Below are 27,572 nucleotides of genomic sequence, written 5' to 3'. Positions count from 1 at the left end.
GAATAGAATAGAATAGAATGGTCTTTATTTAAGCAGGCGTGTTTCGGCCTCATGGGCCGTTCTTACAACCAACCCTTGTCAAAGATACAATAAATGAATAAAAACAAAAAGAAAGAAAAAAAACACATAATGATCATGATAATACAATAAAGAAAATATAAAGATTATACAATGATAAAATAATACATTGAATAGATTAGTATATATACTGTTGAGTAAAGATAAGTAATAAGTCTTCGGTAGTTCAATGTGTATGCCGGGGGGGGGGGGGTAGGTTAGGTATGCATAACATATGCAGGTGCAATTGTTAACATATGAAGGTTAATTAAGTTGTTGGGACAATAGTAAGTTCTTCAGATTTTTCTTAAAACTTTGATGGCAAATAATGTTAGTCAATGGTGCAGGCAGTTTGTTCCATTCCCTGATCCCTGTAACAATGATGGACTTGTTATATGTGGCGGTTTTATGTTTGGGGATTTTTAGATTGTGCTTGTTGCGGATATTATGTTCGGCTGATGTTCTACGAGAACAGATCTTATCGGATAAGTATTTTGGGGAGCCACTCTTAAGTATTTTGTGCATCAAGGTGAGTGTTAAGTATTTTCTTCTATTGCTAATGTTTAGCCAAGAAAGTTTCTTTAAATAGGGGGATACATGTTCCTTTCTGTTTAGGTTAAATATGAAACGTATACAACAATTCTGAATTTTTTGAAGTTTATAGTTTAAGCCCTGGGATATATTACTGTACACTGGAGCGCAATAGTCTAACGTGGATAGGACGAGTGATTGCATAAGACGATCTTTAACATTAGCGTCCAGAGCATGTTTTAAATGATACAAAGATTTAAGTTTCCCCATACAGTTTTTCACAATAAATTCGACTTGTGGCTCCCAATTTAAGTGTCTATCGAACACAATCCCCAAGTTTTTGCTTGTATCCACTTCGCATAGCGGTATACTGCCAAGAGTTGGAGGAGAAGGTGCGTTTTTGTGAAGTTTCTTAAGTGTACCATGAGTTCCTATGGTCATGAAGCAAGATTTTGTTGGATTTAATTGAAGGGAGTTCCTCCGTGACCAATTTGTTATAGCATCAAGGTCGAATTGAAGTTTGGTCATCGCATTATCATAGTTTTCTGTATTACACTGAATATAGATTTGCGAATCGTCAGCATACTGATGGTAGTGGCAATATTGGACAGCGCTGTCGAAATCAGTTACGTAAATCATGTATAGTAGTGGACCCAATATACTTCCTTGAGGGACGCCTTGTTGAACAACTAACCATTTAGAGTATGTGACTTCCGGTTCCCGATATTTCACACGTTGTTTCCTGTTGCCGAGATATGATCGAAACCAATTTAACGCGTTTCCGGTAACGCCATAGTGATACAGTTTGGCCAATAACAATTCATGATTGATCGAGTCGAACGCTCTTGAATAGTCCAACAAGACTAAAAGTGTAACTTCATTTTCATCTATTCCTTTACTTACATTGTCTACGATATCTACCAGCGCAGTGCAAGTACTATGCATTTTTCTGAAACCAGATTGAAAGTGTGGTAGGAAACCTTGAATATGTGAAAGTATTTGTTCATAAATTACTTTTTCAAGTATTTTGGACATTGTGGATAGAATGCTAATAGGTCGTAGATCTTTAATTTCTGTGGGGTTGGATTTTTTAGGTATAGGTGTTACTTCGCATTTTTTCCACTCTTGAGGGAACCAACCTTTGGAAAGGGAAAGATTAATAATGTGCGTAAGAGCTTCTAAACAAAAGGGGATGCAATACTGTAAAATAGTTAGGTTTATGCCATCATAACCGCACGCTTTCGATTTCATTTTGTTAAAAATTTTACGTACTTGTTCGCTACTTACTGGGGTAAAAAAGAACGTGTCATTGTTGGGTTGCTCAAGATACGTGTTGGTTTCATCAATCACCGCTGCATTGTTATCTGAGGGTGCACTCGGCTTAACAAAGAACTCGTTTACCGCATTCGGCCGAAATGTATCTGGGGAGAGCGCATTACTCTTTTTATTTGGTAAAAGTCCCTGGCTTCTGAGGTTAGACCATAAATTTTTAGCATTTTTTACATTCATATTTACCGTTTCGTTATAGTGCTTAAATTTTGCGTTTCTGACTGCTTTTTTGGCTCTGTTTCTGAAGTATTTGTACGATAGGAGAGCGTCTGGGTCTCCTGTATTTACATATCTCAGATGAAAGAAGTCGCGCAACTTCCAGAATTCCCTTACTTGATTTGAAATCCAGGGGGCGGGAGGTTTGGTTACACGAATTTTTCGCTGGGGGGCGTGCTTATCTATTAATCTGATAATGTTATCATTCAAGGCCTCCACCGCTGCATCTACGTCCTCGTTTCTTTCGATTTTGCACCATTCCACATTTTCCGCGTCTTTATGAAACTTGTCCAAGTCCATGGTTTTGAAATTTCTAATTTTGATAATTTTTTTAGGTTGCTTTGGTGTGTACAGGTCAAATATGGAGTATGTTATATGGTGATCTGTGATTCCAGGTAACTCGCTCTGCCCAATTTGCTTTACAATTAAATCTTGTGAACAAACGATTAAATCAATTAATGACTTTGACGTCGCTGTCACTCTGGTTGGCTTGGTAATTAATTGTTTCCCGTGAACTTCCTTGATTATACTCTGAAGGAGTCTAGTACTGCTTTCGTTTTTTCTTAACATGTTGATATTCCAGTCGCCTAACGCAATGAAGTAATCGTAATTTAAGTATAGGTGTTGGAGGATATCTGCTACGTGACTGATGTGAGTATAGCTGACATTTGGGGGTTTATATGCTACAATAAGTCCAATTTTTTTCCTATCGATAGTTAATTCGATTACAAGGTACTCTACGCCGATATCATTATTAACGAACCCGTCTAAAAGTTTCCATTTAAGCGATTTAGAAATGTATAAGCACACACCACCTCTAGATTTGTTTAATCTATCTTGTCGAACTAATGTGTAATTTTCGATGTCTACTATATTATTACTAATATTCGGTTTTAACCAGCTTTCTGTAATGGCTATCAGGTCAAAGTTTAAGTTCGATATCATTTCTTTAAATTCATCTATGGAGTTGAGTAAACCTTGAATATTTAGATGACATAATTTAAAGCCATTTTCAGATCTATTTATTTCAGCTTCGAGCTGTTCCTTTATATTGTAATTGCTGTGGCGGATATTAATGGGCGACTCATCAAAGTAACTGGAGTGAATTCTGATTGGGAGTGGCGTTTCTGCACCATTGACTACATTGGTAGGGTCATTTATATTTATCGTTTCCTCCACTGTTGGTCATCAAGTATATATTCTGTCCCAAGTGTGAATTGCATATTGGAATAACAATGAAAATGTGCATACGCATAAAAAAACAGGTGCTAGTTATCATAGTGACTTATTACTACAATCAAATTTTTAAAAATGTAAAAAATAAATGAAAAATTTAAGAATAAAAAAGTAAAAATTAATATAAAAATGTGAATACTGACACAAAAAAAGAAAAATAAAAAAAATGAAAATATTTGTTGATTAACTAAAAATGGGAGAAATATAGAGTTTTGAGCTTGCCGATATATTCTGGCGTGAGTTAGAATACAAGCTGAGGGTTGTTTACATTTATATAACAGTCTATTATGCGACAGGTTCATGCCCTCCTTTCGCCACCATCGAGGAATGCAGAGAGTATTGCAAGCTTTGTATGGTTCGGCGCGGAATGTTCTCCTGCATTCCCCTACCCTCTACTTTTGACTGGTCACCGTTGCCCGTACGTCATTGATGGGGGAAGCAGTTCCAAAAATAAACGCAACCACCGTTAGGAGGGGAGTGTGGCGGAACAGCGTTACTTTCTGCTGAACTTTGCGATGTCCTCCGGGTCACTAATCCTAACCACGTTTCCGTTGTGTAGGGCAAGTACATTCCCATCGGTTGTCCATACTCGTTCGAATATTTTACTAAGCCTTACCTTATGAAAAAGGTCCAAATTTGTTTTTGTTAGGTTTTCAGTTATGAAAATACCTGTCCCTGTAGCCTTGAGGTTCTTCTTGTTCTTGTAGACCAAGTCTCTCTGGGCGTAGGTGACAAAGCGCGCAATGATCGGCCGGGGTTTGCCATCACGTCGCGGTGCTCCCAGTCGGTGAACACGATGAAACACATTTTGTGGCACTTTCACTTTCACCTGCTCATTGATGATTTTTGAAGCAATCACTTCACACTTTTCACCCTCACTTTCATTGATGCCATGAAAAACAAGGTTCAGGCGACGGTCATATTGTTCCAGGGAATTCAGATCCTTTCGCACTTGCTTCACTTGCTTGTCTAGCTCAGAGATTTTCCTCTCGAGATCGTTTTTTACTTCTTGAATGGCATCCTCCACGGCAGATTTAATTGCAGTGGTCAGCGCTGGTTTAATTTCTTTCAACACCGCATCACTTGCAAATGCCAGGGCGATGCGTCTGTCCAGGTCTCCGAACTGTTGGTTGAGTTCCTTCGCTATGGCTGTCGAGATGGAGTTTTCAATCCGTTGCCACTCAGCTTTGCTGATTCCCATTTTTCGGGCAATACTGCTCTTAACAATTAAAAAAAAATACGACAGAGTAAGTACTTGTGCTGCAGTATCCCCTCCTCCGTGCAAGCTCGAGTTGGGTAGACGGACCCTCTTACATGCGGTTCACAGCGGGCGACTCAAGCGGAAAGAGAGAGCTATTCATGCACGTCCGAACTCCTTGAAGGCTGACTCAATATGTTAGTTATGGATTAGATTATAATTTTGTATAAAATCGAACCAAAATGATTTATTATATCGTATTACCGTGTTTAGTAATACAACAATACGTATTATAATTCAATGTTGGTGATAGTATGATACATTAAATAATAGAGTTTATACTCAGTGGGTGGGATGATTCCCCTACAAATTGCAATCTGCACGCAACGTCTGTGAACATCTTTCCTTAAGTATGACTGGCTCAATACAAGGGTAACATCTAAAAATTACTATTTAATTATTTTGTGCACGTATTTTCCTTTGGTTCGAGAGGATATTTGGTTCTGGGATGGTTTAGGCCCAATAGGCCTTTACATACTATATCCGTAATAATCAATTCCTCGAATCGTTTGCACAAACAATTATTCACAGTGGTCAACTAAATCATACGTTCTCTGTACATTACCGACATGCGGTGATGCACTCCATGTGGAACTCTTTCAGTAGTAAAAAATCTAAGAATTCAACGCTGCTAATCTACTGAAGTATCAATTGAGACACCGGCCTTTGTTTAACACAAAGTAAGGCGGGATTCATTGTGCAGTCATGGACACTACTGGGTTGTTATAATCCTATTGATAGTAAACCGGGTTGTTTCAACGGAGATGGGTCATTGCACTGTACCTTTGAGTACAACAGCCCACATAATGAAACCTTTCGGGTCATTGTGTCATTTGCACGAATCTCTAACCGCAAAAGTGGCTTATTTTAATTTGAATTGACTTTATTACACACACGCAAGGCATTTCAGTAATTGAAGATGAATCTAATGCACTAAAACTAGTTACAGTTTTCTTTAAAAACATATATGTATTCATTTGATTTGCATATTTGGTCTTATAGGTGTTACATAGTCCCACATATATTAATGTACCCTGGACTGAAGTTCTTTATGTGGAGTGAATCGTTTCTTGAGAACTTAAAAGACATGGATGAATCATGCTACAAAAATTTCCAAATGAGCGAAATGTACGAGGCAAGTTAATTTTCTTTTAGATTATAATTAAAATTGTTAATCTCTTTCGGAAATGCTATTGTATTCGTAATTCAGTCAGAGTTATAAAGTTATATTTGTTTATCTGAAATCCTGTGAGGTGTACTTACGATCAAATCAAACCCCTCTCCCCTATTCTTTTTGCAATTAGTTAAAACAAAATATTTGTTCAAAATAGGACAATATACATTTTCTTTTTATATCTATATTGTGGCGTAGGGATGTGACGAATTCATTGCCCAGTGACTTGTTCACTGCAGTTAGTCAACCAACAGAGCGAAATGGTCAACATTTTGCTCTGTTGGGATTTACAGAGCTGTCCTGTCATGGCTCTATGAAAGTCCCACAATCGGCAGAAGTGGGGTATGGTTGGAGGACTACAATGTGGTCCTCCTAGCTAGATCCGAAAGATCCGCAAACCAGCGACAGGTGTGGTATATCATTCGCATTGGGGGTTAGGCGTAGAGCTGACAACTCTGCACTGTAAAAAGACGTCAAAAAACAGCACTATGAGACCATGTATGTGCCCAAAGTAAAATATTCCGGAGGATAAATAGTCCCCCATTCGGATCTCCCGGCGGGACTACTTTGGGATGTCCCTAGACTAAGGATTCGATCTATATTAGGAATAAGGATATTAAATTAGGCACCTGGAATATTCTGAGCCTTTACCGGCCTGGTGCATTTCAGTGTACAGTTAATGAGATGGTTAAGTATATATTAGATGTAGTAGCTGTCCAGGAAGTTAGGTGGCCAGGAGAAGGGAATTGTAAAATTAAAAAGATTATACTTTTTTCATTGGTGGTACTGAAAATAATAATTTTGGAACGGACTTTTTCATAAATAATAGAATTATCTCTGCTCCTAAAACAGTAGAATTTATTAATGATAGGATAGCATATGCAGTTTTCAGGGTAGGTGGTGTAAAACTATTTTAATAAACATACATTCACCATCGGAAGATAAAGATGATAATACTAAAGATGATATTTATGCAGAGTTAGAACAGGTTTTTGATAAATTTTCTCAGTATGATATGAAAATTCTGTTAGGTGACTGTAATGCACAGATTGGCAAAGAAGAGACATTTAAACATCCGATTGGTAAAGAAATCCTTCATGAATTACGCAATGATAATGGTATAAAATTGATCACTTTTGCAACCTCCAAGGATTTAATTGTAAAAAGTACCACTTTTAAACATAAATATATCCACAAATATACCGGACCTTATCTAGATGGTAAAACTCATAATCAGATAGATCATATTCTCATTGATAAGAGAAAGAATACTAGTATAATTGACTTTCTTACACATAGATGTGCTGACTTTACTACTGACCATTATTTAGTAATCGCTAAATTAAGAGAAATACTCGCAGTGATAAATCAAAGTCAACAAAATTTAAAGTTCAAAAGTGTAATACAGGAAAATTGCAGATGAAAGAATTAAGGAGGGTTACAAAATTAAACTGTCAAATAGATTTGATGTGTTGCGGGATTTTAATGATGATGAAAATATAAATGAAACAGACATAAATAAGAATTGAGAGCACATACGTAATGCAATAAAATTAGCAACTAAAGAAAGTATAGGATACCATAAACGAAGAAAAAGTAAGCCATGGTTTGATAATAAATTACATAAGCTAATAGAAATAAGAAATCAGGCTAGCCTTAGGTGGTTAAATCACTCTGATGATACAAATCTAAGCAATTTTAATATAATAAAAGGATAAGTTAACCGCACGTTTAGAAGTAAAAATAGAGATTACTTGAAAAGCAAAATTAACGAAATTGAAACAAACAGCAAAAACAAAAATATCAGAGATTTATATAAAGGTGTAAATGAATTTAGAAAGGGGTGGCAACCTAAAGTAAATTTGATAAAAGATAAAGGTGGTTATTTTCAAGCTGACCAAAGAGATATTCTAAATAGATGGAAGAACTAGTTTAATGACATTTTAAATGTTCATGTAGGAGATAAATCAGAAGTAAATGAAGTACACACAGCAAACCTTTTATTTCCAAAACCTAACTTACCTGAAGTTAAAGATGCTACTAAAATTCTAAAGAATAACAAAGCACCAGGCATTGATTGAATATTAGGTGAGTTAAATAAATATGGTGTAAATTTGTTGTCAAATTAATTAATTAATTACTTTTCTTAATATGGAATAAAGAAGAAATCCCTCAATAGTAGAAAGAATCCATAATTTTTCCTGCGTTTGAAAAAGGTAATAAAATTAACTGCAATAATTACCGTGAAATATCTCTACTCTCAACTATATATAAAATATTATCTAACATTTTTTTAACAAGACTACCCCATATTCTAATGAAATTATAGGTGATTATCAATATTGATTTAAACTTAACAGATGAACTAGAGATCAATTTTATAACATAAGACAGACACTTGAAAAGAAGTGGGAATATATAATCAAAATGTCAAACAGCTATCATTGATTTCAAAAAAGCATATGGTTCGGTCAAAAGCGATGAATTATATAATATCTTAGTAGAGTTTGGAATACCTAAGAAACTTGTTAGTATGATAAAAGTTTGCACTAGTGAAACAGGAAGTAAAATTCGTGTGGGTATTTATGTGTCTGACAAATTTACAATTCATGATGGGTTTAAACAAGGAGACAATCTCCATTGCTATTTAATTTTGCATCAGAATATGCTGTTAGGAAGGTAAAAGAAACTAAAGAAGGACTAATATTAAATGGTGTCACTTAGTTGTTAGCATATGCAGATGACGTAGACTTATTAGGGGATGATATAAATACAATTAAAGATAATGCTAAAATATTTTTCAAAAATGTTAAACAGATAGGTTTGGAATTTAAAAAGAGAAAACCAATCATATAATTACAGGCCGAAACCAAGTGTTAGGTATTAATCAAAATCTAATTATTGATAACAACTTGTTTGAACAAGTTTCCTAATTCAAATACTTAGGAGTAATATTAACAGTTCAAAATTATATTGAAGAGGAAATAAAAAGTAAACTTAATTCAGGAAATGCATGTTACTTTTCTCTTCATAATCTTTTGTTGTCTCGTTGAATATCTAAGAAACTAAAAGTAAAAATATACAAAACAGTAATTTTGTCTGTAGTATTATATGGGTGTTGAACTTGGTCCCTTACATTGAAAGAGGAACATAAGTTGAGAGTATTTTAAATTACGATTCTGAGGAAAATTTTTGTTGAAGTAAAAGGGATGAGGAGACACGTGAGTGGAGAAGGTTACATAATTTAGAACTACATAATTTATATTCATGTCCAGATATTATTAGAATAATTAAATCAAGAAGACTTAGGTAGAGAGACCATGTGGCACGGATGGGAGATGAAAGAGTAGTTTAGAGGATTCTTGTTGGGAAACCTGATGGTAAGAGATCGGTAAGAGGAGGGTCAACGTTGAAATGGACCTAAAGGGAATCGGTACAGATGGAAAATAGTATAAAGATCTTGATCAAGATAGGGACAGATGGAAAGCCTGTGTTGCTGCAGCCATGAACCTTGGGGTTTAAGAAGGCTAGAGAGTTTGTTAGTTAGATATCTATAAAATATACGAACTCCTGCTTTCCATTCCCGGTGCTATACTTATAAAACACACACGGGCTGTCACATTATGTGTGTAATTACGAAACCATCTAGGTCCACATATTATGTGGAATTGTTAGAAAAGAGTACCATATAGCTTCGTCAGTAAATAAGGGCTAAAATAACGTCAAACTAAAATATCAACACACCTCTTGCCAAAATCACTACTTTTTTAAAATACTAACCGTCATCAAGCATACATCTTCATAAACTACCCTCTCACCGCATTTTTTAGTCCTACTTAGACAAAATAGACGCTTTGTTATCATTAGTAATGCCGAAACCCACACTTTCTTCTGATTTGTTGCTCAATTTTAGAATCCTCTCACTTCATACTCGTATATACATATTTGTCCTATCCTGATTATACCTGTTTCACTCATCACTTTCAACAGCAAAAAAATGTGTTTCTTTTGCAACCTTAATTCCAGGTTCGTAAAACACGTGTTCCATCCTTTCTCCTTTAGTTTCTGACTCCGAAGCCACTGGTACCCGTTATAAATGATCCTTGCTATTGTGGAGACAGAAAAATATATTTCAAGTTCATTTATCATATCTCCCAATAATAACTCAAGACAGAACGTATCTTTCCTATTATGATAAAAATTGCTAGCGCATTCAGCGAGTAACCATTCAATTCCGTTTTGCAAAAAAATTATATTAAGTCTTATTTTCTCTATCCGAAAAACATCTTCGCTGTCTCCTTTCAAACGACCCCTCGCATTGTTTTCTTGACTATGCTCTTCCTATGTCTACTTTACATTCTCTTCCCTATTGTGTACACAAAAAACAGTGCATATCATTCATCATCCACTGTGATAATAAATTAACCGTAAACTTCTTTTTCTATTATCGTAGCGCCCTGTGCTTACCACTCCGCCTCGGAGCGCGGCTTGTGTTTTTTGGCATTACCTGCTGCAAGCTGTTCAATTCAAATAACGATTGTCCTATACATTGCAATCAAAAGTTATTGCTAGTTATATTCACATAAATCATTCTAACGTGACCGATTAATGAGAACTTATAGTGGTAATATTTTTGTCTAAGCCTCTTTCTATTAAACGAATTAAGAATAACTTTGAATTGAATATTTCTATCACAGCTCATACCAAACTGCAGTGTGTTATTTAATCACTGTTCATTAAATGGAATTGACTTTGATTGCTGTGAACATTTCCAATGGCAAGTGACTCTAGAGGGGAAGTGTCTGGCTCTGAATTCTCGTCAAGGAAGGTATATGTATATTCCATTAAATATTTATTTCCTTTCATTTTCTTACCAATATTAAAATTATTATCTTGTTTGTTTGATTTGTTGTTTTCAGTCAAATTTATGCACATAGAGGCTAATCGAGACTTGACCTACAGTTTAAAATGGGAAACGAACCACTGTGCCATTTGCGTCCACCGGATGTCGAACGCGGGATCCCTTGATTGCAAGATGATGACGATACCACAATGGCATCAAGAAGGCTTAATATTAAAGATCCATTTCTACACACTACACATATGATGCGAATTTGTGGTTAGAAGTCTCACTTTGAATGTATGAAATTAGAATTGGAGGAATACATGTAATTCTGCAATCAAAAATATATTTTAGTTATTGTGGCAGAATGATTCCTTTCGATCATCATTCCACTAGTGCAGTGCGTTGCAACTCAGGTCAAGGGTGTTGAGAAGAAGAACGATAAAAAAAGCTCAAATTGGCTTTGATATTTTAAATACGAGTATATTGAATATGTTAGTCAACGTATCTTCATAATAGATACATTTTGCTTAATTGTGAGTTGTGATATAAATCATTCACCTAATGAGTACATTAAGCGAGTAAATAAATAAACATATTAAACTCAAAATACAACCTAAATATAAAAGATTTAAACAACTTTCATATAACATTTGAACAACTTAATTGAAGGTTTATTATAGAAATACAGTTAATTCATGGATTTCATATAAAGTGCAAAATTAAATTCTGTAGGTAAACTATGCCTGTGTTGATTATTTGGTAGAATTTCAAATTTACCTAAAAATGTAGCACAACATATCTCCAGGTAAGGATCTTTCATCGGCGAATAGTAAGAGGATCCACTTTTGCAGAATCTGGCAACAATTTCTTCCTGTTGTACGTAGTTTAGTCCACTCGGACTTTCAATTAAGAAAAATAAAATGTAAGCAATCATTTGCCTTCCTAATGAATATATTCAAATTCATATAAAGTAAAATTTCCAATCTGGCCTTATTGTAATATGTCAGTTAAAGATTTTTGACTAATTCAGAAATATCGGTTGTAGATATATGAAAGAGGAAACCAGGTAGACCAAAAAGTAAATTTCATTTCATACGGCAACATGAAATTATTTACGTTGAATAAGTTCACTAAGTGAATGTAGGTGATTTCATAAGGGTAAAATGGTAAAATTAAATAGGTATTGGAAGTTTATGTATGATGAAAATATTTTGTATATACAGGGTGAACAGAAACTATAGGGACAAACTTCAGGAGGTGTTTCCTGACAGGTAAAGGAACAAAAGAGTTCATACCAAAATATGTCCGGAAATGGACGATGAGTCTGCAGTAAAGCAATTAGTACCGGTACACTTTAGATGGCATAATTTCATCCATGTTGGAACAGGTGTTCAAAGTGGCCTCCATGAGATGTAAAGGAAGCGTCCACACGTCACATCATGAATTGCCTCACTCGTTCGGATGTTCCAGCTTTTACCGGAATAGCGTCACAGGCTCTACGGATACGCTGTTCAAGGGTCAGCACATCAGGAATTGGCTCAGCATGCACAACAGTAGTGTAAATTAAGCGGTTCAGTGCCATCTTTTTGGTCGTTTTCCATCCTTTTGGTTGCTTTCCATTTGCTTGGTCGAAATGCATCGCTACTTTTGTTTTTACGACCTTTTACGGCCTACGTTAGCCTACAAGGTTTTTTTTGTCTACGTCTTTTTCTTTCTTGTGACCTTTTACGATCTTATGTGATATAACTTAACCTATTCGCTTTTCTTATCTCTTGAAAATTTTTGCTATATTTTTATTACGCTGACCTACTTTTATTCTTCTAAGATGTTTTATATGATAAACGTATGCATGTCTTTTCTAATTTGCAAACAGATTTTGACCAAAAGTGTCACCGTTTTCGATACAGGATCGCCACTTGAAAGGGAGGACATCGAGCTCTCTACGATCCTATGTTCGAAAGTCACGAGTGAAAAAAAGTCGGCAATTGACCAGCTCCCCCTTTAAGTGAGGACCACCATTTTTTTTTACACATACTCCACATTAACAAAATCGACTAGGGTACCTCACGGTACCTAACGGGGTGATTTTATGATTTATTTTAGTTCCATCTTTCACCGTTTTCGAGATAATCGAAATTTTAGGTCTTTTAACGTTGGACTTGGAAAAACATTTCAAAGGGGGTTCCATGACGACCTACGCCATTTTGAATTTGCAGTCGGAGAAGACACCGTGACGATGCTAACGCATGAAACTTCATGTCTCTTCCAAAGTTACAAAAATACAATTTTCAACCCTTGACCTCAGGACCTCCAAATTTTGCACGTCTTCGAAATCGACAGGGCGGTTTTTAGGGGTATTATTCGAGTTATTTTCGCCATACCTCTCGATGTTTCCGACATACGGTCGCAAGTTTTATGATTGTTTTATAATTTTGAAAAGAGAAATAATTTCAGAAGTTTCGAAATTTTGATAGGCGACGACAGAGTCTTCTATGAGCAAAACGTTGAAACTCTTGAATGTTGGAATATTTTCTGTCAACTTTTCAATACGTCAACAGTTTCTTTCCTTTTCTTAGTGAAAGGGTTAGGTGACATACAACGATGAAGGCCTTCTAACAACACAAACTTAGCTTATGCCGGCGTATTTCACTAAAATATGTATTTAACTATTGTCATTTAGGAACCGCCGTCTCCTTGTCATAAATTTGGTAATGGTCAATTTGAAAATTGAGCCAAAAATAACAATGGAGGTGACAATAAAAAGTTCAGAAAAATGACAATAACTACAGGTTTCTTCACTCTAGATAGAAATTGTTTGGGGGAAATTTCTAAGGCGCATTTTGCATTGTTTTAAAGAAATATAAACATATTGATTTCTTTTACATGATCTTATTTTACCTGTCTCCGAGAAATTCTATACAAAAAAACATACCAGAAAATTCTAACGTAATTGCGACGATAGCTCTAAAACTTGTTTTAAAGCTATATTCGAACATTTATTTCAAGTTTTAAGGTGTTTCCAAGTTTTTCGAACACATTCAATTTTTTCTATGATCGGATTTTATTTGTTGCTCCGACAAATTCTATATAAGTAACATACCGGAAAATTCAATCGTATTTGCGACCATAGTCCGTTAACTTGTTTTCTACAAACTATTTCAAGTTTAAAGAGTCTATTTAGAAGGTGTTTCGAGTGTTTCCAAGGCGTAATTTGATTTTTTTTAAAAAAATATAAACATTTGAATTTTTTACTTGATCGGATTTTACTTGTTGCTCCCGAGTAATTCTAAATAAATAATATACCTGGAAATTCTATCGTATTTACGACTATAGTTCTTTTAAGTTGTTCTCGACAGTAGTTACGTACCCCGTTGAGTCCGATAAATCAATTGATTGGAAAAGATCGATCAAAGATCAATTGATGATGTAGGTGTGTGGGCAAGCAAGAGTGGGTTTTTGAGTGATAACGTCATAAAATGTGTGTGGTTTATTTTGTGTAAATGATAGTGATTGGTGTGACGTCATAAAATAGGCAGGGTTTATTTTATAGGAGTGTTTTGATTGGCTATTGTGGAGGAGGTAAAGTATGCGATGGTTTTTCAATGACGGTTGATTTTCTCTGAATTGGAGTACTTGTTTCCGGTTTCTAAGAAGAGATGGCGTTAATGAGTCTGAAAATCTGAGAATTTGGGTTCGTGTTTTTGTTGTTTGAGGAAGGTTTTGATGTGTGATTCTGGGGAGGAAGTAACTGTTTTTCTATGATAAGTTTCAAATTCCAGATATTGGGTGTGGTCTGAAAGGAACATGCCCGAACATGTTTTTTGTATATCCTTCTAGGGTGACTATTTGAATTATGTTTAACGGAAATCTTGACGTAGGAAGTAGCGCTTCTTGAGGAGCGGCTGTTGATGAGTTTTAAATTCCAGGAATTGGGTGTGGTCTGAAAGGAACATGCCCGAACATGTTAGTGTGAATGTTTTTTCTGTGACGGTTTTCTGGGAATTGTGATATGCGATTCCGTTTTGAGGATTTGACGTGGATGACTCTCAAATTAAAGGAATTGGGTTTGAGGGTTTGCTGTCTGATGAGGAGGCGTTGATGTGTCATGAGAACAGATAGTGTTCGACTGTTATGGAATTCTTTGAACGGGTGAGTCTTAAGTGTAGTGTTTGTTGGGATGGAGATAGGGTTTCCTGTCTCTTAATGGGTCTGGTAATTAAGGAAAGGGTTATGAAATTTTCGGAACGTCGGAGTGATATGTCTGGACGGTTGAGAATGATAAACGTTGACTGTTGGAGTGTTTTGGAGGGTGAGTGATATGTAGCGGTGGTCCGAAAATAGTGAGATATGTATTCGTGGAAATCGTATGATGATAATCCGAGCGGCGTTGAATAAAAGAGGTAGAAGCCTGTGTCGGGTAGCATGTGATAGAGGAACAGCAAACAGATAAAAAAGAGTCGGAGCGTTTAGATGTAAAGAAAAGATATATAGTAAAAGAGTAGGTTTCTCGATAGAAGAAGTGACTGTGCATAGTGTACCAGGACAGGAAGAAGATAGAAGAGGCACTTTGCCTTGGACGCTTTGCGTGAACGAATGCCTGCAGAATGTACTGATGACGTAGATCGGGAGGAAGGTATATAAAGGATTGCGGTTCGAGAGGTTTCCAGAATGAGCATCTCAGTTGTCTAAGCAGCAGAACCTCATATCCCGGATATCATAAAGGAGCCCAACACGTAGGAAACAGAAAACGACGTAATTTAAATAGTGAATAAATAAAATTGTTAGCTGTTTCAACAACGGTTTATTTGTTGAAGCCTGAAGATGTAGATAGTACAACGATGTTAGAATATCCTGGCGGTAGATTAATCGACGGTGGGGGGACTGTTATTCATGGCCCTTTCCTGCTGGCAGGTGGAGTATTACGTTCAAACTTCTCCTCCCTGATCGATTGTAATTTGCTCCACCATGTACCAAGGCAGACCTAGTGAGCTCTGTGAAATCTTCTGCGTCTTTAACTCCTAGTTCATAGTGATGGTAGGCATTCCGCAGAGCCTCCCAATGTCGTATCATATGTTCCTGAAAATATGTATGGATTAATATATGACAGTGATTACAGTCTGTCTAAAATTTAACTAACATATTTTTCTATCTATTTTCAGATGTCAAAACTCCCGCTGAACTTCAGTTTATTGTACGGTGATGTAAAAGAGGAGGCGACGGAGGAACGGAGAAGTATATGGAGCAAGGTGTATGGACGACAAGTGGAGAAACGGATTGGATGCTACGTAAATTTATGGGAATAGAGTAGTTTAGGCGAAGATCTACTGGGAAAACTGGAAGAAACGTACAAGTACATAGAGATACGAATAGATACAGTTGTAAATATATTTACGTATACGTATAACTGCAAAAATTACACCTGTGTTTTCTGATTTTATAGAATATATACAACGGGAACAATATGTACCTACACATCTGTCGCTCGGAATAAGTTTCGAATTGATGGAGGTATTTAAGAGTGTGAGAAATAAAAAAGCAGAAAATAAAAAAGCGGGGGAGAAAACATTGAGGAGCTAATGTTGGAACTTTTGAAGAAAAGAAACATAAACGAATGAACAACAGTAACATCGCTAACAAACAAACACTAACAAAAACTTTGAGGTCCAGTGAGAGCCATGAGTATTACACTTCAAATTGTCTATGACTATTTTAAGCAATAATGTTGATGTAGAAGCCGTTTTGAATTTGTGAAGCTCTTATATGGTTAAAGAAAATACTGAATAATACCTATGGATCCCACTGTACATAGGGCTCGGATTTTGGTAGTATGATTTGTAAATTGAGTAAAATTTGTAAAGTTATATATATGTGTGTATATATATATATATACAGGGAGTTTCTAAAGGTCGTTTACAACGCTTGGGAGGTGATTCCTCACACGAAAACAAGCCAAAATTGTAAGTTCCATTTTTACGACTGAGGCTTCATTTCCGAGATAGGAGCCTCGCAAAAGGTGACAAAGTGAACGTCACACCTAACTGGGACGAATACTATCACAGATAAAGAGGCGGTTCAAAGGGAATCATCAAGGAATCGTATGTGCTCAGTTCGAAAGTCAATATGAAAAGTTCACTGCACGCATGCGCAATGGAGTCCTCAAAGGAATTGGAGATTTCCAACAAGAACAATGCATGGAAAGGGTATGTAACGCAGCAATGAGGACCGTGACAATGAGAAATGCGTTAAAGACATTACATCCTGACCTCAATAATAAATAGTTTATACTTACAAATGAATGTTATTGTGTTCAACTATATTTCCAAAGACACAGAATACAAAGTAAAATGCAAAAGGTGTACTTACAACACGGAAGAAATCTTGGTTATCCATTCTGCTACACAGATGAAGAAAACATGAACTGGAGGGAAGGATTCTGCAAAAGGAATCTATTCACGTCCTTATAAAGACACACATCTGAAACGTACTTTAGAAGTCTGCATATGAGATCACACCGTTCTTTGTGTATAAGGCATAACACACGCTTCTTTGATTTTCACAGGAGTTCCTTGTTCCGAGTCGGTAAAAATTATTCTGCGAGGAACAAGTGATGACACTTAAATGAATATCACGCAATATGGGAAATGCCTGGCGGATTGAAAAATGGGGAAGCTGACTCATCCGGAAGAAAAGCGCTGAAATTTTTTTAAAAGGCGAACAGCCCATAAGCGAAAAACTCTGAAATTTTTTCAAACGCGAACAGCCCAAAAGCCAAAAACGCTGAAAATTTTCCAAACGCGAATAGCCCAAAAGGGAAAAACGCTGAAAATTTTCCAAACGCGAACAGCCCAAAAGCCAAACACGCTGAAATTTTTCCAAACGCGAACAGCCCAAAAGCGAAACAACGCTGAAATTTTTCCAAACGCGAACAGCCCAAAAGCAAAAAACGCTGAAATTTTTCCAAACGCGAACAGCCCAAAAGCGAAAAAACGCTGAAATTTTTCCAAACGCGAACAGCCCAAAAGCGAGAAACGCTGAAATTTTTCCAAACGCGAACAGCCCAAAAGCCAAAAACGCTGAAATTTTTCCAAACGCGAACAGCCCAAAAGCGAAAAACGCTGAAATTTTTCCAAACGCGAACAGCCCCTTGCAAACGCGAACAGCCCAAAACCCAAAAACGCCGAAATTTTTTCAAACGTGAACAGCTTAAAATAACAACCCCCTTTCACGGTTTTTCCAAACCTAACGCAGGTAACTGTCAGTGTTGCCAACTCTGCGTAGGCGCTTACGCTGTATATTTTAAGGTTGTTCACGGTGTATGTTAACCTCACTGCCAGCGTTGCCAACTCTGCGTAGCCGTTTACGCTGTATATTACAAGAGTTCACGGTGTACGTTAACCTTACTGTCAGTGTAGCGAACTCTACATTTCAACAGCCCAAAATAACAACCCCCTTTCACGGTTTTTTCCAAACCTAACGGAGGTAACTGTCAGCGTTGCCAACTCTGCGTAGCCGTTTACGCTGTATATTACAAGAGTTCACGCTGTATGTTAACCTCACTGTCAGCTTTGCCAACTCTGCGTAGCCATTTACGCTGTATATTACAAGAGTTCACGGTGTACGTTAAGCTCACTGTCAGCGTTGCCAACTCTGCCATCAACATTTCACCACAATATTGTACGAGTTAAACTAACCTAGTGAGTTGGCAACATTTATTCTATCATGCACGACCTAACCTAACCTCTCCCAATGGTGAATGGCTCTGATTGGTCAGGTCACTTCAGACAGCGTGGCCACCCCCTCCTCCCGAACATTTCATGGCGCGCCTTTTGTGATCAATTTTGTGCGCGTGAGCCTCGAAGTCTTTTGTGAGCCCGTACATTTCATATTTTTATGGTGACTGTACAACACAAAAGTGAAAATAAAATTTCAATATTGTTTCTAGAGATGATAAGTGGCACTTTTGGCTCTTTAACCGAGAAAAAAACGCTTTTTACTATCTTTTTTGTTTGGTGTTACTGTTGTTTGAGCCGCAAGCTAAATTTAGCTAACAAATCAAAACGAGCGCTCTTCAGGGGAGGAAGTATGCTTTCGAAATCAAAGAAACGCGAGAAACAATACAAATTCCAGCATTTGCTCTACCGATGAGCCTCTTTTCGCCGTTCGGGCGGCTCTGTTCTTGGTTAATTACGCAAGGGAAAAAAGGGCGTTGGCTTCGAAAGAAAATCTTTACCAGTAAAAATATCTGCGAGACCTTTTCTCGAAGCAAGAAGAGGAAAGTTAAATAAAATAATCTGAGCAGTGGAAAAGAAAGAAATGCGCAATAACATGCCAACAACGTGTTCGGCTACAACAGGAGGAAACCTGGCGCCACGCTTCCCAAGTACGTCAAGATATCCAGCGAAGAGGTCGTCAAAGCTCGAGACATGCTTGACGATGCCTTGTTTGCTTTCCGAACAGACCTGTTGGCAGCTACAATCGTCCACTTGAACGGTATTGTGAAGCAGTTCGAAGAGAACACTGGCAAGATCTTCTTCATCTTCAACAACAATAGCATCTTCCACGAACTCTCGCTAGGTGGCAGAAGTCTTCGGATTGTGAACTTGCATCCCCCGAGCGGTGTTGCGATAAGTCTGCATCACAGGGAGAGTTTGTTCAGGATCAAGCACGACAACATGAAAGTCGGAGTCTCGTACGACAACGTTTCCGTCGGAGATCGTCTGTACGCCGAATCTATCGAGACGAATATGGAGCATCCGATACCGCTTTTTTGGGAGTTGGTGCTCTCCTATCCCGTCGCCTGTGTCAGTCGTCTATCGTAAGCAAGCAAGTAAGCAAAGAAAAAAATGCAAGAAAGCAAGGAAGATAATAGATTGTGCTCAATATTTTTGCATCGGAGCCTCTGTTGTCTATAAGCCTCAAACAACCTCCATTGCCATGAGAGTAGCTATCATGAACGAACTGCACTAACCTGCCCGCAGGAATTATCCTCGACTGCCCTTGGTCACCAAAGGGATAGACGACCTCTGGCAGGCCGACCTCGTAGAGATGAGCACGGGGAATCTCAAGGGGCTTCACAAGATCAACAAGGGGTTCAGATACCTCCTCACCGTGATCGATACTTTCAGCAAGTACGTTTGGGCCATACCCGTTAAAACAAGAGCCGGGTCGAGGTCGGCAAAGCTTTCGCTTCTGTTCTCAAACTGAGATCCCCTTGTTTCCTGCAGACCGATCGAGGCAGGGAATTCTACAACTCTGCCTTCGGGAGGATGCTCAAGGACAACGGTATTCTTCACTATTCAATCTACAGCGAGCTGAAAGCAAGCATCGTGGAGCGATTCAACAGGACCCTCAAGTGACTCATGTGAAAACGGTTCACCCTCCGCGGGAACTACAAGTGGGTGGATCTGGTGCCCGAACTGGTGGAGGAATACAACAACCGAATTCACAGGACGATCGGGCTGAAACCCCTGGAAGTGACCAAGCGAAACGAAAGGTGCCTGCTCTCCGAAGTGTTCTGCAAACGATACAGGGGCGAAAAAATCAAGAAACCAAAGTATAAAATAGGAGACAAGGTAAGAGTGAGCAAGTTCAAGCGCCCCGGAGTGTTCGACAAAGGTTTCACTCGAAACTGGTCTACATAAATTTTCACCGTGACCGATATTCTCCTGCCTTCATCACCTCCCTACATCCCCACCTACAAGCTGAAGAGCACCGCGGACGGTGAGGACATCGAGGGTCGATTCTACGAGCAGGAACTGTCCACCACTAGGTTCCCGGACGCTTACCTTGTGGAGAAAGTGTTCCGACGCAGCATGGGCAAACTTTATTTCAAGTGGCTCGGTCTTCCCTCTTCACAGAATTCTTGGGTTGATGCTGTCGATATCGTATGAGCTGGGAGGTGACCAAGAGGCTCCATGACGTTGGCGAAGGTAAAGGAAGAAAGAAAAATGGCGAATTGCTCCCCGAAAGTATCAGATGTCTCATCGTGGGTCCCTCGGGTTGTGGCAAAACCACATTGATGGTAGACAATTTCATCCTGGCTCCCCACTTGCTCGATTCGGAGAGCAGACAACCTCTACTTCTTTTCCAAGAGCCTCGAGCAATCGAAATACCGGCAGCTGATTGCAATCTATGACGATCTGGAAACAGCCACCTTTGCCTCGCAGATGGTACCTTTGGACGAGAGTCGTGAGAATTCGGTGGTGTCTTCGACGATGTCATCCTCGAGAATCAGGGAGAGGTTCGCCACAAGGGCATGGACTGCTTTTACTTGGCTCAGACCTTCTCGAAGATCCCCAAGCAGCTGATCACGGACAACGCCAACTTCATTTGCTTGTTTCGGCAGGATGCCACCAACCTCAAGCACGTGTACGACGAGTTCGTCGGAGGGGATATGACGTACGAGTCGTTTCACAACCTCTGCGCGCATTGCTGGAATGCTGACGACTACGGCTTCTCTACGATAGACATGACTCGCAAACCGAACCAGGGGAAATATCGCAACAAGATCAACGAGTTTATCGTGGCAGAAAATGTAATATAATAGTAAGAGGCGAACAAAAATAAAAAATGAATACATCACGATCTGCTAATGTAATCAACCTTCCTGTGGATCTGCTCTATCAGATCTTCAAGATTGTGTCGGGTAGAGAAGAAGATAACATCCACAGAATCATGGTCGCCACGATGGTCGAAGTTAGTCCGGGGTTATCCATCCTGTCGATGACTGTGCCATGCTTTCTCACTTCCACCTGGGTGAAGAGATGAGGGACGAAATTGTCTATCAGCCTGATGTTGGCTCCTGCGGGGTAAGCTGCATTTTCGTCCCTGGTGACAATTTCGAATCTGATGTAGAGGTCAGCGCGACTAGGATGCACAAACCCGACACCAACGTCCACATCAAATTCGATGTCCTTGTTCGGTTCGTTTTGTTGCCAAACGTTCTTCTGTTGGGAGGGAAGGACTGCAGTTCGTAACTTTCTACGTGATCCATTGTGCGCTTTCGATTAACCGTCTATTTTATTTACAAGATAGCCAGTACGGCCGTGCTCGTGGCTCCGGCGAAATCCACCAATTCGCCTTTCTCGTTCGTTATAGTCAGTTCTACTTCACTGAACTTGTGCTGGATGGGAAAAAAGATTGGTTTGGCTGGTTCGTAAAGAATCGGCTCCAGGAATTCCGTCGCAATTATACCGGTTTCCTTGTGTGTTTGTTCCCGATTTGCGTCAGTCGATACAACCATGCCCTGAGACAGGTTGCAATGTACGTTCAAAGTTTCTATGGACAGGAATTTGGGAATAGAGGACCCGACGTGCTTGATTCCCGGCGCCACCCTGCTGTCGTTAGGGAAACCCAAGAGGTCCCCGATGGATCCAAGGTTTATTTCTTCTGTGGCGGACGTAAGGACAGGATGACGTTCGAAGGCAATTAGGCTTGCAGCGTAGTCAGGTTATATTGTCCAGGCGAATGGGTGATCTTCTTGCTTCCCACGTGGAGGGTGTTGTTGTATTCGGTGACGTTGCGAATCAAGTACATGCTGTAGAAAGCCACGAGCCCCAACGACTCTTGTTGCAGAGTGCTCCTAATTACATCGTAATGCAGTTTCAGTTTGAGGATTGAAGTCTCGCTGGACAAATGCAGAACTAGCATTTTTCCTTTTATCGCTATTGTTTTATAAAATCCGTTGCTCTCTGAAACATTTCCAACGACGTCGAGTCGCCGCTGCCGGTTAGTTGCGAAAGAATGACCAGCATTACGACGCAGAGATGACCACAGACCACTTCGTCGAAGCCCTGCATCCTTTCGTCGATGTAAAATATTTCGGACGTCGATTTCAGGTAGTTCGCAAGCGCGAGAAGCGGAACGCCACCGAAAGAATCAAAAACGAAAGCGCTTCCGTCCTCGGCAATCCAATAACATACCCAGTGGGTTCCCGGGTTGAGAGAATTATCCAAGTTGACCACTCCGCTTTCGCAGCCATTTCGGGGTAAGTTAGCAGGCAATGTATCGGACATGAACACACCTCTGAAGTTTATAACCTTGAACAATTCGGCTAGAAACTCAATATCTTCGTTTGAAAGGTGCTTTTGTTTAAGGTTGAATTTCTTCAACGCTGCTGCGGTGGTTTGATTCTTTGTTCTTCTTCTCTTTAATCCGGAACCAGTAGCGTTCATCTTGCTTTCCACGGCGAGGTTTTTTTTGCTCTTCGAGCTCTTTTGTGTTCTTCGCATCGATCACGGTTTTCGCGTTCGCGGCACTGCCACCTGCGAGGATCGCGGTAATGCTGAAAATGAAACCGCCCTGCTTTCTTAACCTAGACTTTTCCAACTTGCTTAGCTGTGGCGTGCTGAGAAGGAGCTTCATCCCGTGACCCTTCTTTAAACATTTGTTTTTCTTCTCGCGTTGCTTCTTCGTGAGTATAGAATCGATGCCCGAAACCTTTTTGAGTTCCGAGTAAGGGATTTGATAAGCCACTCCTTTCGGACGCATTGCGAAGAACTCCAATTTTATTATGTCTGTTTATTTACTATTGACTTACTGCTATCCGTGAACTGCATTCTGCTTCAGCTGCTGCCTTCTTTTCTCTCTGTGCCACCCCAAGACCAACATTGGGATAGTGTAGGAAAGAACAATAAATGGAGAGAAAATGTTTTGGTGATACGATAGGGAAGAGACTGCCGTTTATTTCAGCAAAAAAAGATGGATGCCGGAAATGAAGTGAATGAAAAAGTATTTTGTGTGTGTGCGTGCGAAGTGGATTCCTTATATACAGGATTAGAATTAGCCTAATTACAGATATTGCATGATTTGGACTTCTCTCCGATTGGTGAATAGCCCCATGGAACGGTTAGAATACCGCAGTTCAAAACTTTTCTCTTGTCGTCCTCGGCTACCAACGCCACTTTGTTCAGTTTCACGGTCTTCACATCATGGTCTATGCTCTGGAACCTCCTCTCTTCCCTCAGGATGGGGAGTTTCTTCTTCAGGCATTCGATGTAATCCTCGACGTTTAACTTCCCCTGAACAGTGCTTTTCCCAACTCCCTTGGACATCTTGATGGTGGCGACGGTCGTTCTGATCCAATACGATTTAGCCCTGAGTCCCACGAACTCTCTGATGATCTCAGCGTTCATTTCGTCCTTCATCAATCCGGGAACTTTCTTGTTTCTTGGCAAAATGTTGTAGGGGTTCGGCTGTGGAAGTGTCGAAATGTTCCTTCAATTCGGTTACCATGCACCTGTACGGATCTTCCTTCATCACATAAACGAAACTGTCCGTATCCATGTAAGCGATCTGGATTTGATTTTTGTATTGTGGCTTTATGATGTTGTAGTGGAACTCGTACATTTGCAGTTTCGACAGTTCGAGAATTGCAGCCCCCTCGTACGTCGGTTTGTTGAACGTAATGCAGGATTTGTCAAGGTAAAGCAACGTCAGGTTCTCGGTGAAAATTTTCCTGCTCTTGAAGCGTGGGTTGGCAACCCACTTCCTGCATTTTTTTTCGGCCGAAACTATCTTGACATCCTTGTATTTCCTTACATTCTCCATTGTTTTTCCGTAGATGGCGTTGTTCATCAGTTTATACATATCCTTATCCAGGTCAGATATCGCCACCTGCCGCTTCTGGGTGTTCATGTTGATGTAGGGTTCCAGCCATTTGCCCTGCGTGAATTTCAAAACTCTGTGCACTTTTGTTAAACCAAGGCCCTGCTGGAGATAGAATTTCAGCAGTTTGCAGTGCACTACGTAATGATCCTTACTCTCCAACGTCAGAAGCAGTTTTGGTTGATTGGAGCGAGGAGGACATTTTAGATCAGGCGCCAGTGGAAAATCCGAATGGAGCTGGTGCAATTCTGAAGGATACTCCAAGTCTACCTCCGCGAAGTATCCTGTCGATCCTTCATAATTATCCTCTTGAAGCAGATGTTTCAGTCCTTCTTCGGTGATGTCCGACCACTCGAAATTAGACTGTTTCAGCTTCTGCGTCATCGCATAACCATACAGGTTGTTGGCGTCCAAGTATATTATGTAGCTGGACTCCTGATTGGGATCGTACTCGTCTCCCATGTACTCGTTCTTTGCTTTTGCATGTCTTAAACAACATTGCACGATGCCGCCCCTGATACATTTCTCGATGAAAAGCTGCATGTCGCATTGATCTTCCGCGAAAAGTTGCAATCGGATGCTACTGTAATGCAGCATGTCATTCCAGGTGAATCCCGGAAGACTCACGAAGTGCGCAGGGTCGACTTTGTAATCACGAATAGCGGTTTGACGAAATGCTTGGAGCACGTCGAATAGGAGAAGCACGTCCAGCTTCAAGTATCGATCGTGGAAATCACCCAGCGAGCAGCATCGAAACTCGTTCCACATACGTTTGGCGTGTGCGTAGTATTCGTCGGAACACACGGACTCCTTCAAGGTTGAATTGAAAGCGTCTTTCGACGGAAGATCCGTCTCGTCGAACTTTTCGGGCCCTTCGACGTACTCATATGGGTACACTCACTCCTTTCCTTCGAATAGCGTCCAAGGACACATCTGGAAAATGATCTCTGGTAACTTCCGGCACGTCCAACATGGCGACGTATTTTTCGAGGCTAGCCTGGTGAAAGCGGTAAGAATCGATGAATCTAAGTTCAATTCTTCTGTATTTTGGCTTCTTGCCAGCAGCGCACAACGTTCACTCATCGTCGCAGGGGATCATTTTGCTCATCTTACCAATATAGCCCGGTGGAATATTCACCAACTTGCTGATAGTAATGTATTTCTCGTCGGTCTCGTCAATCACACGGATGGATTTTTTGTCATAGCCCAGCTCTTTGATGAAATGGTGAACATCATAATTGCTGAGCCCGTGGAAAAATACCGACACAAACTTGGCAGTTTGAAGCTTCAAATTGCATCTATGACATAACGGACGGATGTACTGGCCCGTTACGTGATTGTGGTGTGCCACTTTTATCACACAATCACAATCATCAAATTTGGACCCGCAATTTGGACAATGTGTTGCACAAACAAACCTCAATTCTTCGTCTTCGGTAACATCATTCATGGGTTTAGTCCTGAACAAAACATCACCCCATTCCTCCACTTCCTTGACTAGGAATTCCAGGAAGCGTTTTCCAGCCTCGGGTACTCGGTAAAGAATCGGTTGATTGCTATCTTCGTCCGCTCCTGTCATCCAGTGAACGTAGTATGCGAAACTGCAAGGTATGTGCTCGTGGTAGGCAGTAGTTGATGATTTCGCCGGATCGGGGTCGCAGATCGCCATGATCTTCAAGAATGACTCGAATTCCGCAACGATGACAACGGGACCTCCAGCTGGGACTTGTACTTTCTGAAAAAATGCGAACCACCAGGGAACACGCACCTGGATGGTTGATGCTGCAGGCATTCTCTGAGGTGCTCCTGCAGCCACTCCTTGGCGGTTCTTGAACCTAGGTTGCTGAAAAATGCCACACATGGATAAAAGATTTCGATTTGTTGTTTATGTTTCGTTATCTCGTTTCTGACTAGCTTCGAAAGATCACGGATGAGGCAATAATGGTGCTGTTTCACATTTTTTATCAACAACATGTGCACTACATTCACCTCATCACCTACAATTTTGCTGATCCGAAGCGGAAAAATAGCTACTTTTTTGTTGATGATTGTATATCCGTACACATTTACACCGATTGGAATCTCGTTCTTTTGTTGATAGGCTTTTTCGAATTTTTCGATTTTTGTCAGCTGCACAGGAAATGGAACGTCTTCGAAATATTCATCCAATTCACTCTCGTACTGGCTGCAACTTCCAACGCGCGCAGAGTTTTTTTGTTTTACGATGCTAATGGGCCAGGAGGCACCATTTGAAACACTGGTTGTCGTTGTTTTCAATGTTAAGAACGGCTTTCTTGTTTTCGATCACCTGCGGGAGCTTCACGTAAGTCGATCCCGAAAGAGGCTTGTATTTGCTTATGTTGATGTTGATGATGTGTGTAGTGTTGCAAACACTCCAACCCGATCCTTTGCCTTGAAACTCTTCCTGCATCCGGACGATCTCATTCACTAGCTTGTCGTAAAGTTCGCTTATCAACTCCCTCTCACTTTCCAGCAGAAGTTGTTGCTTTGTTCTACTGGAGAACACGTGAGTTTGTTCCGACGAATGCTTCTGGAACAACGAATCCAAAACCATGTCGAATTTGAGGGGGCCCTTCTCGAGAGTGGAAACCAAAATCTTAACCACTTCTGCTATCATCTCCTCCAGGAATATTTCGGCACTTCAGGGCAAACCCCTATTCTCGCTGCTGAGGCTGTAATTTGCCAACATATTCCTGAAGGCCGTTCTCTTCGGCTTAATGCATTCTGGGTCGCGTGCTTCAGCCGATTCTGTGATCTTCGTTCTCTTTCCATGGCTCAACTGGTCATCGTTTGAAAACTGCTTTCGCTTTGCTCCACTCTTCTGATTGACGGTCAAATTTTCTGTTGTTATCACTTTCCTGGATGTTGGGGAAGGTTTGGTGATGCTGGCGGGTTCTTTCGAAGAACTAGGCCGTTGAATACATCTTTGTTTATGCCGACCTAGGTTGGACTTGATTTGCGGGATATTACAGAAGGGGCAGGGAACTTGGGGTTGTTTCGTCTTCGGAACTGACGATGCAGTGGATGTGTCTTGTGACTACGACATTTTTCTGCAACAGAGAAAGCAACCTTTTCAGGGATATGCAATGGGCTATTATATACACATTGGGGGCATTGGTTTGATTCGAATCTATAAGTAAACAGTAAGACGCCTCAAGATGCCGAACAATATCTTCGGCCACTCCAGAGGCGGCACGGATACCGAGCCACCCGACAACACTGAAATTCTGAAACTCGACCAACGAGTGAAGAAACTTCGCAGCGACCTGCTGACTCTCCAGAATACTCTGTCCTCCAGC

The 27,572-nt window shown here is 39.8% G+C and overlaps 1 protein-coding gene across 1 annotated transcript; it reads right to left on the bottom strand.

Moving 5' to 3' along the window:
* Positions 1 to 23,769: 23,769 nt before the first annotated feature.
* LOC146002960 (uncharacterized) lies at positions 23,770 to 25,020 on the bottom strand. Its single transcript, XM_083141119.1, has one exon. The coding sequence runs from the start codon at positions 25,018 to 25,020 to the stop codon at positions 23,770 to 23,772; it is 1,251 nt and encodes a 416-aa protein (XP_082997245.1).
* Positions 25,021 to 27,572: the final 2,552 nt, after the last annotated feature.

The sequence above is a fragment of the Lepisma saccharinum genome, chromosome 19 (genome assembly GCF_977018435.1).
Source record: "Lepisma saccharinum chromosome 19, izLepSacc3.1, whole genome shotgun sequence".
NCBI classification, from domain to species: domain Eukaryota; kingdom Metazoa; phylum Arthropoda; class Insecta; order Zygentoma; family Lepismatidae; genus Lepisma; species Lepisma saccharinum.
Note: the sequence above shows the minus strand (reverse complement) of the source record. Positions and strands in the feature narration are given on the sequence as shown.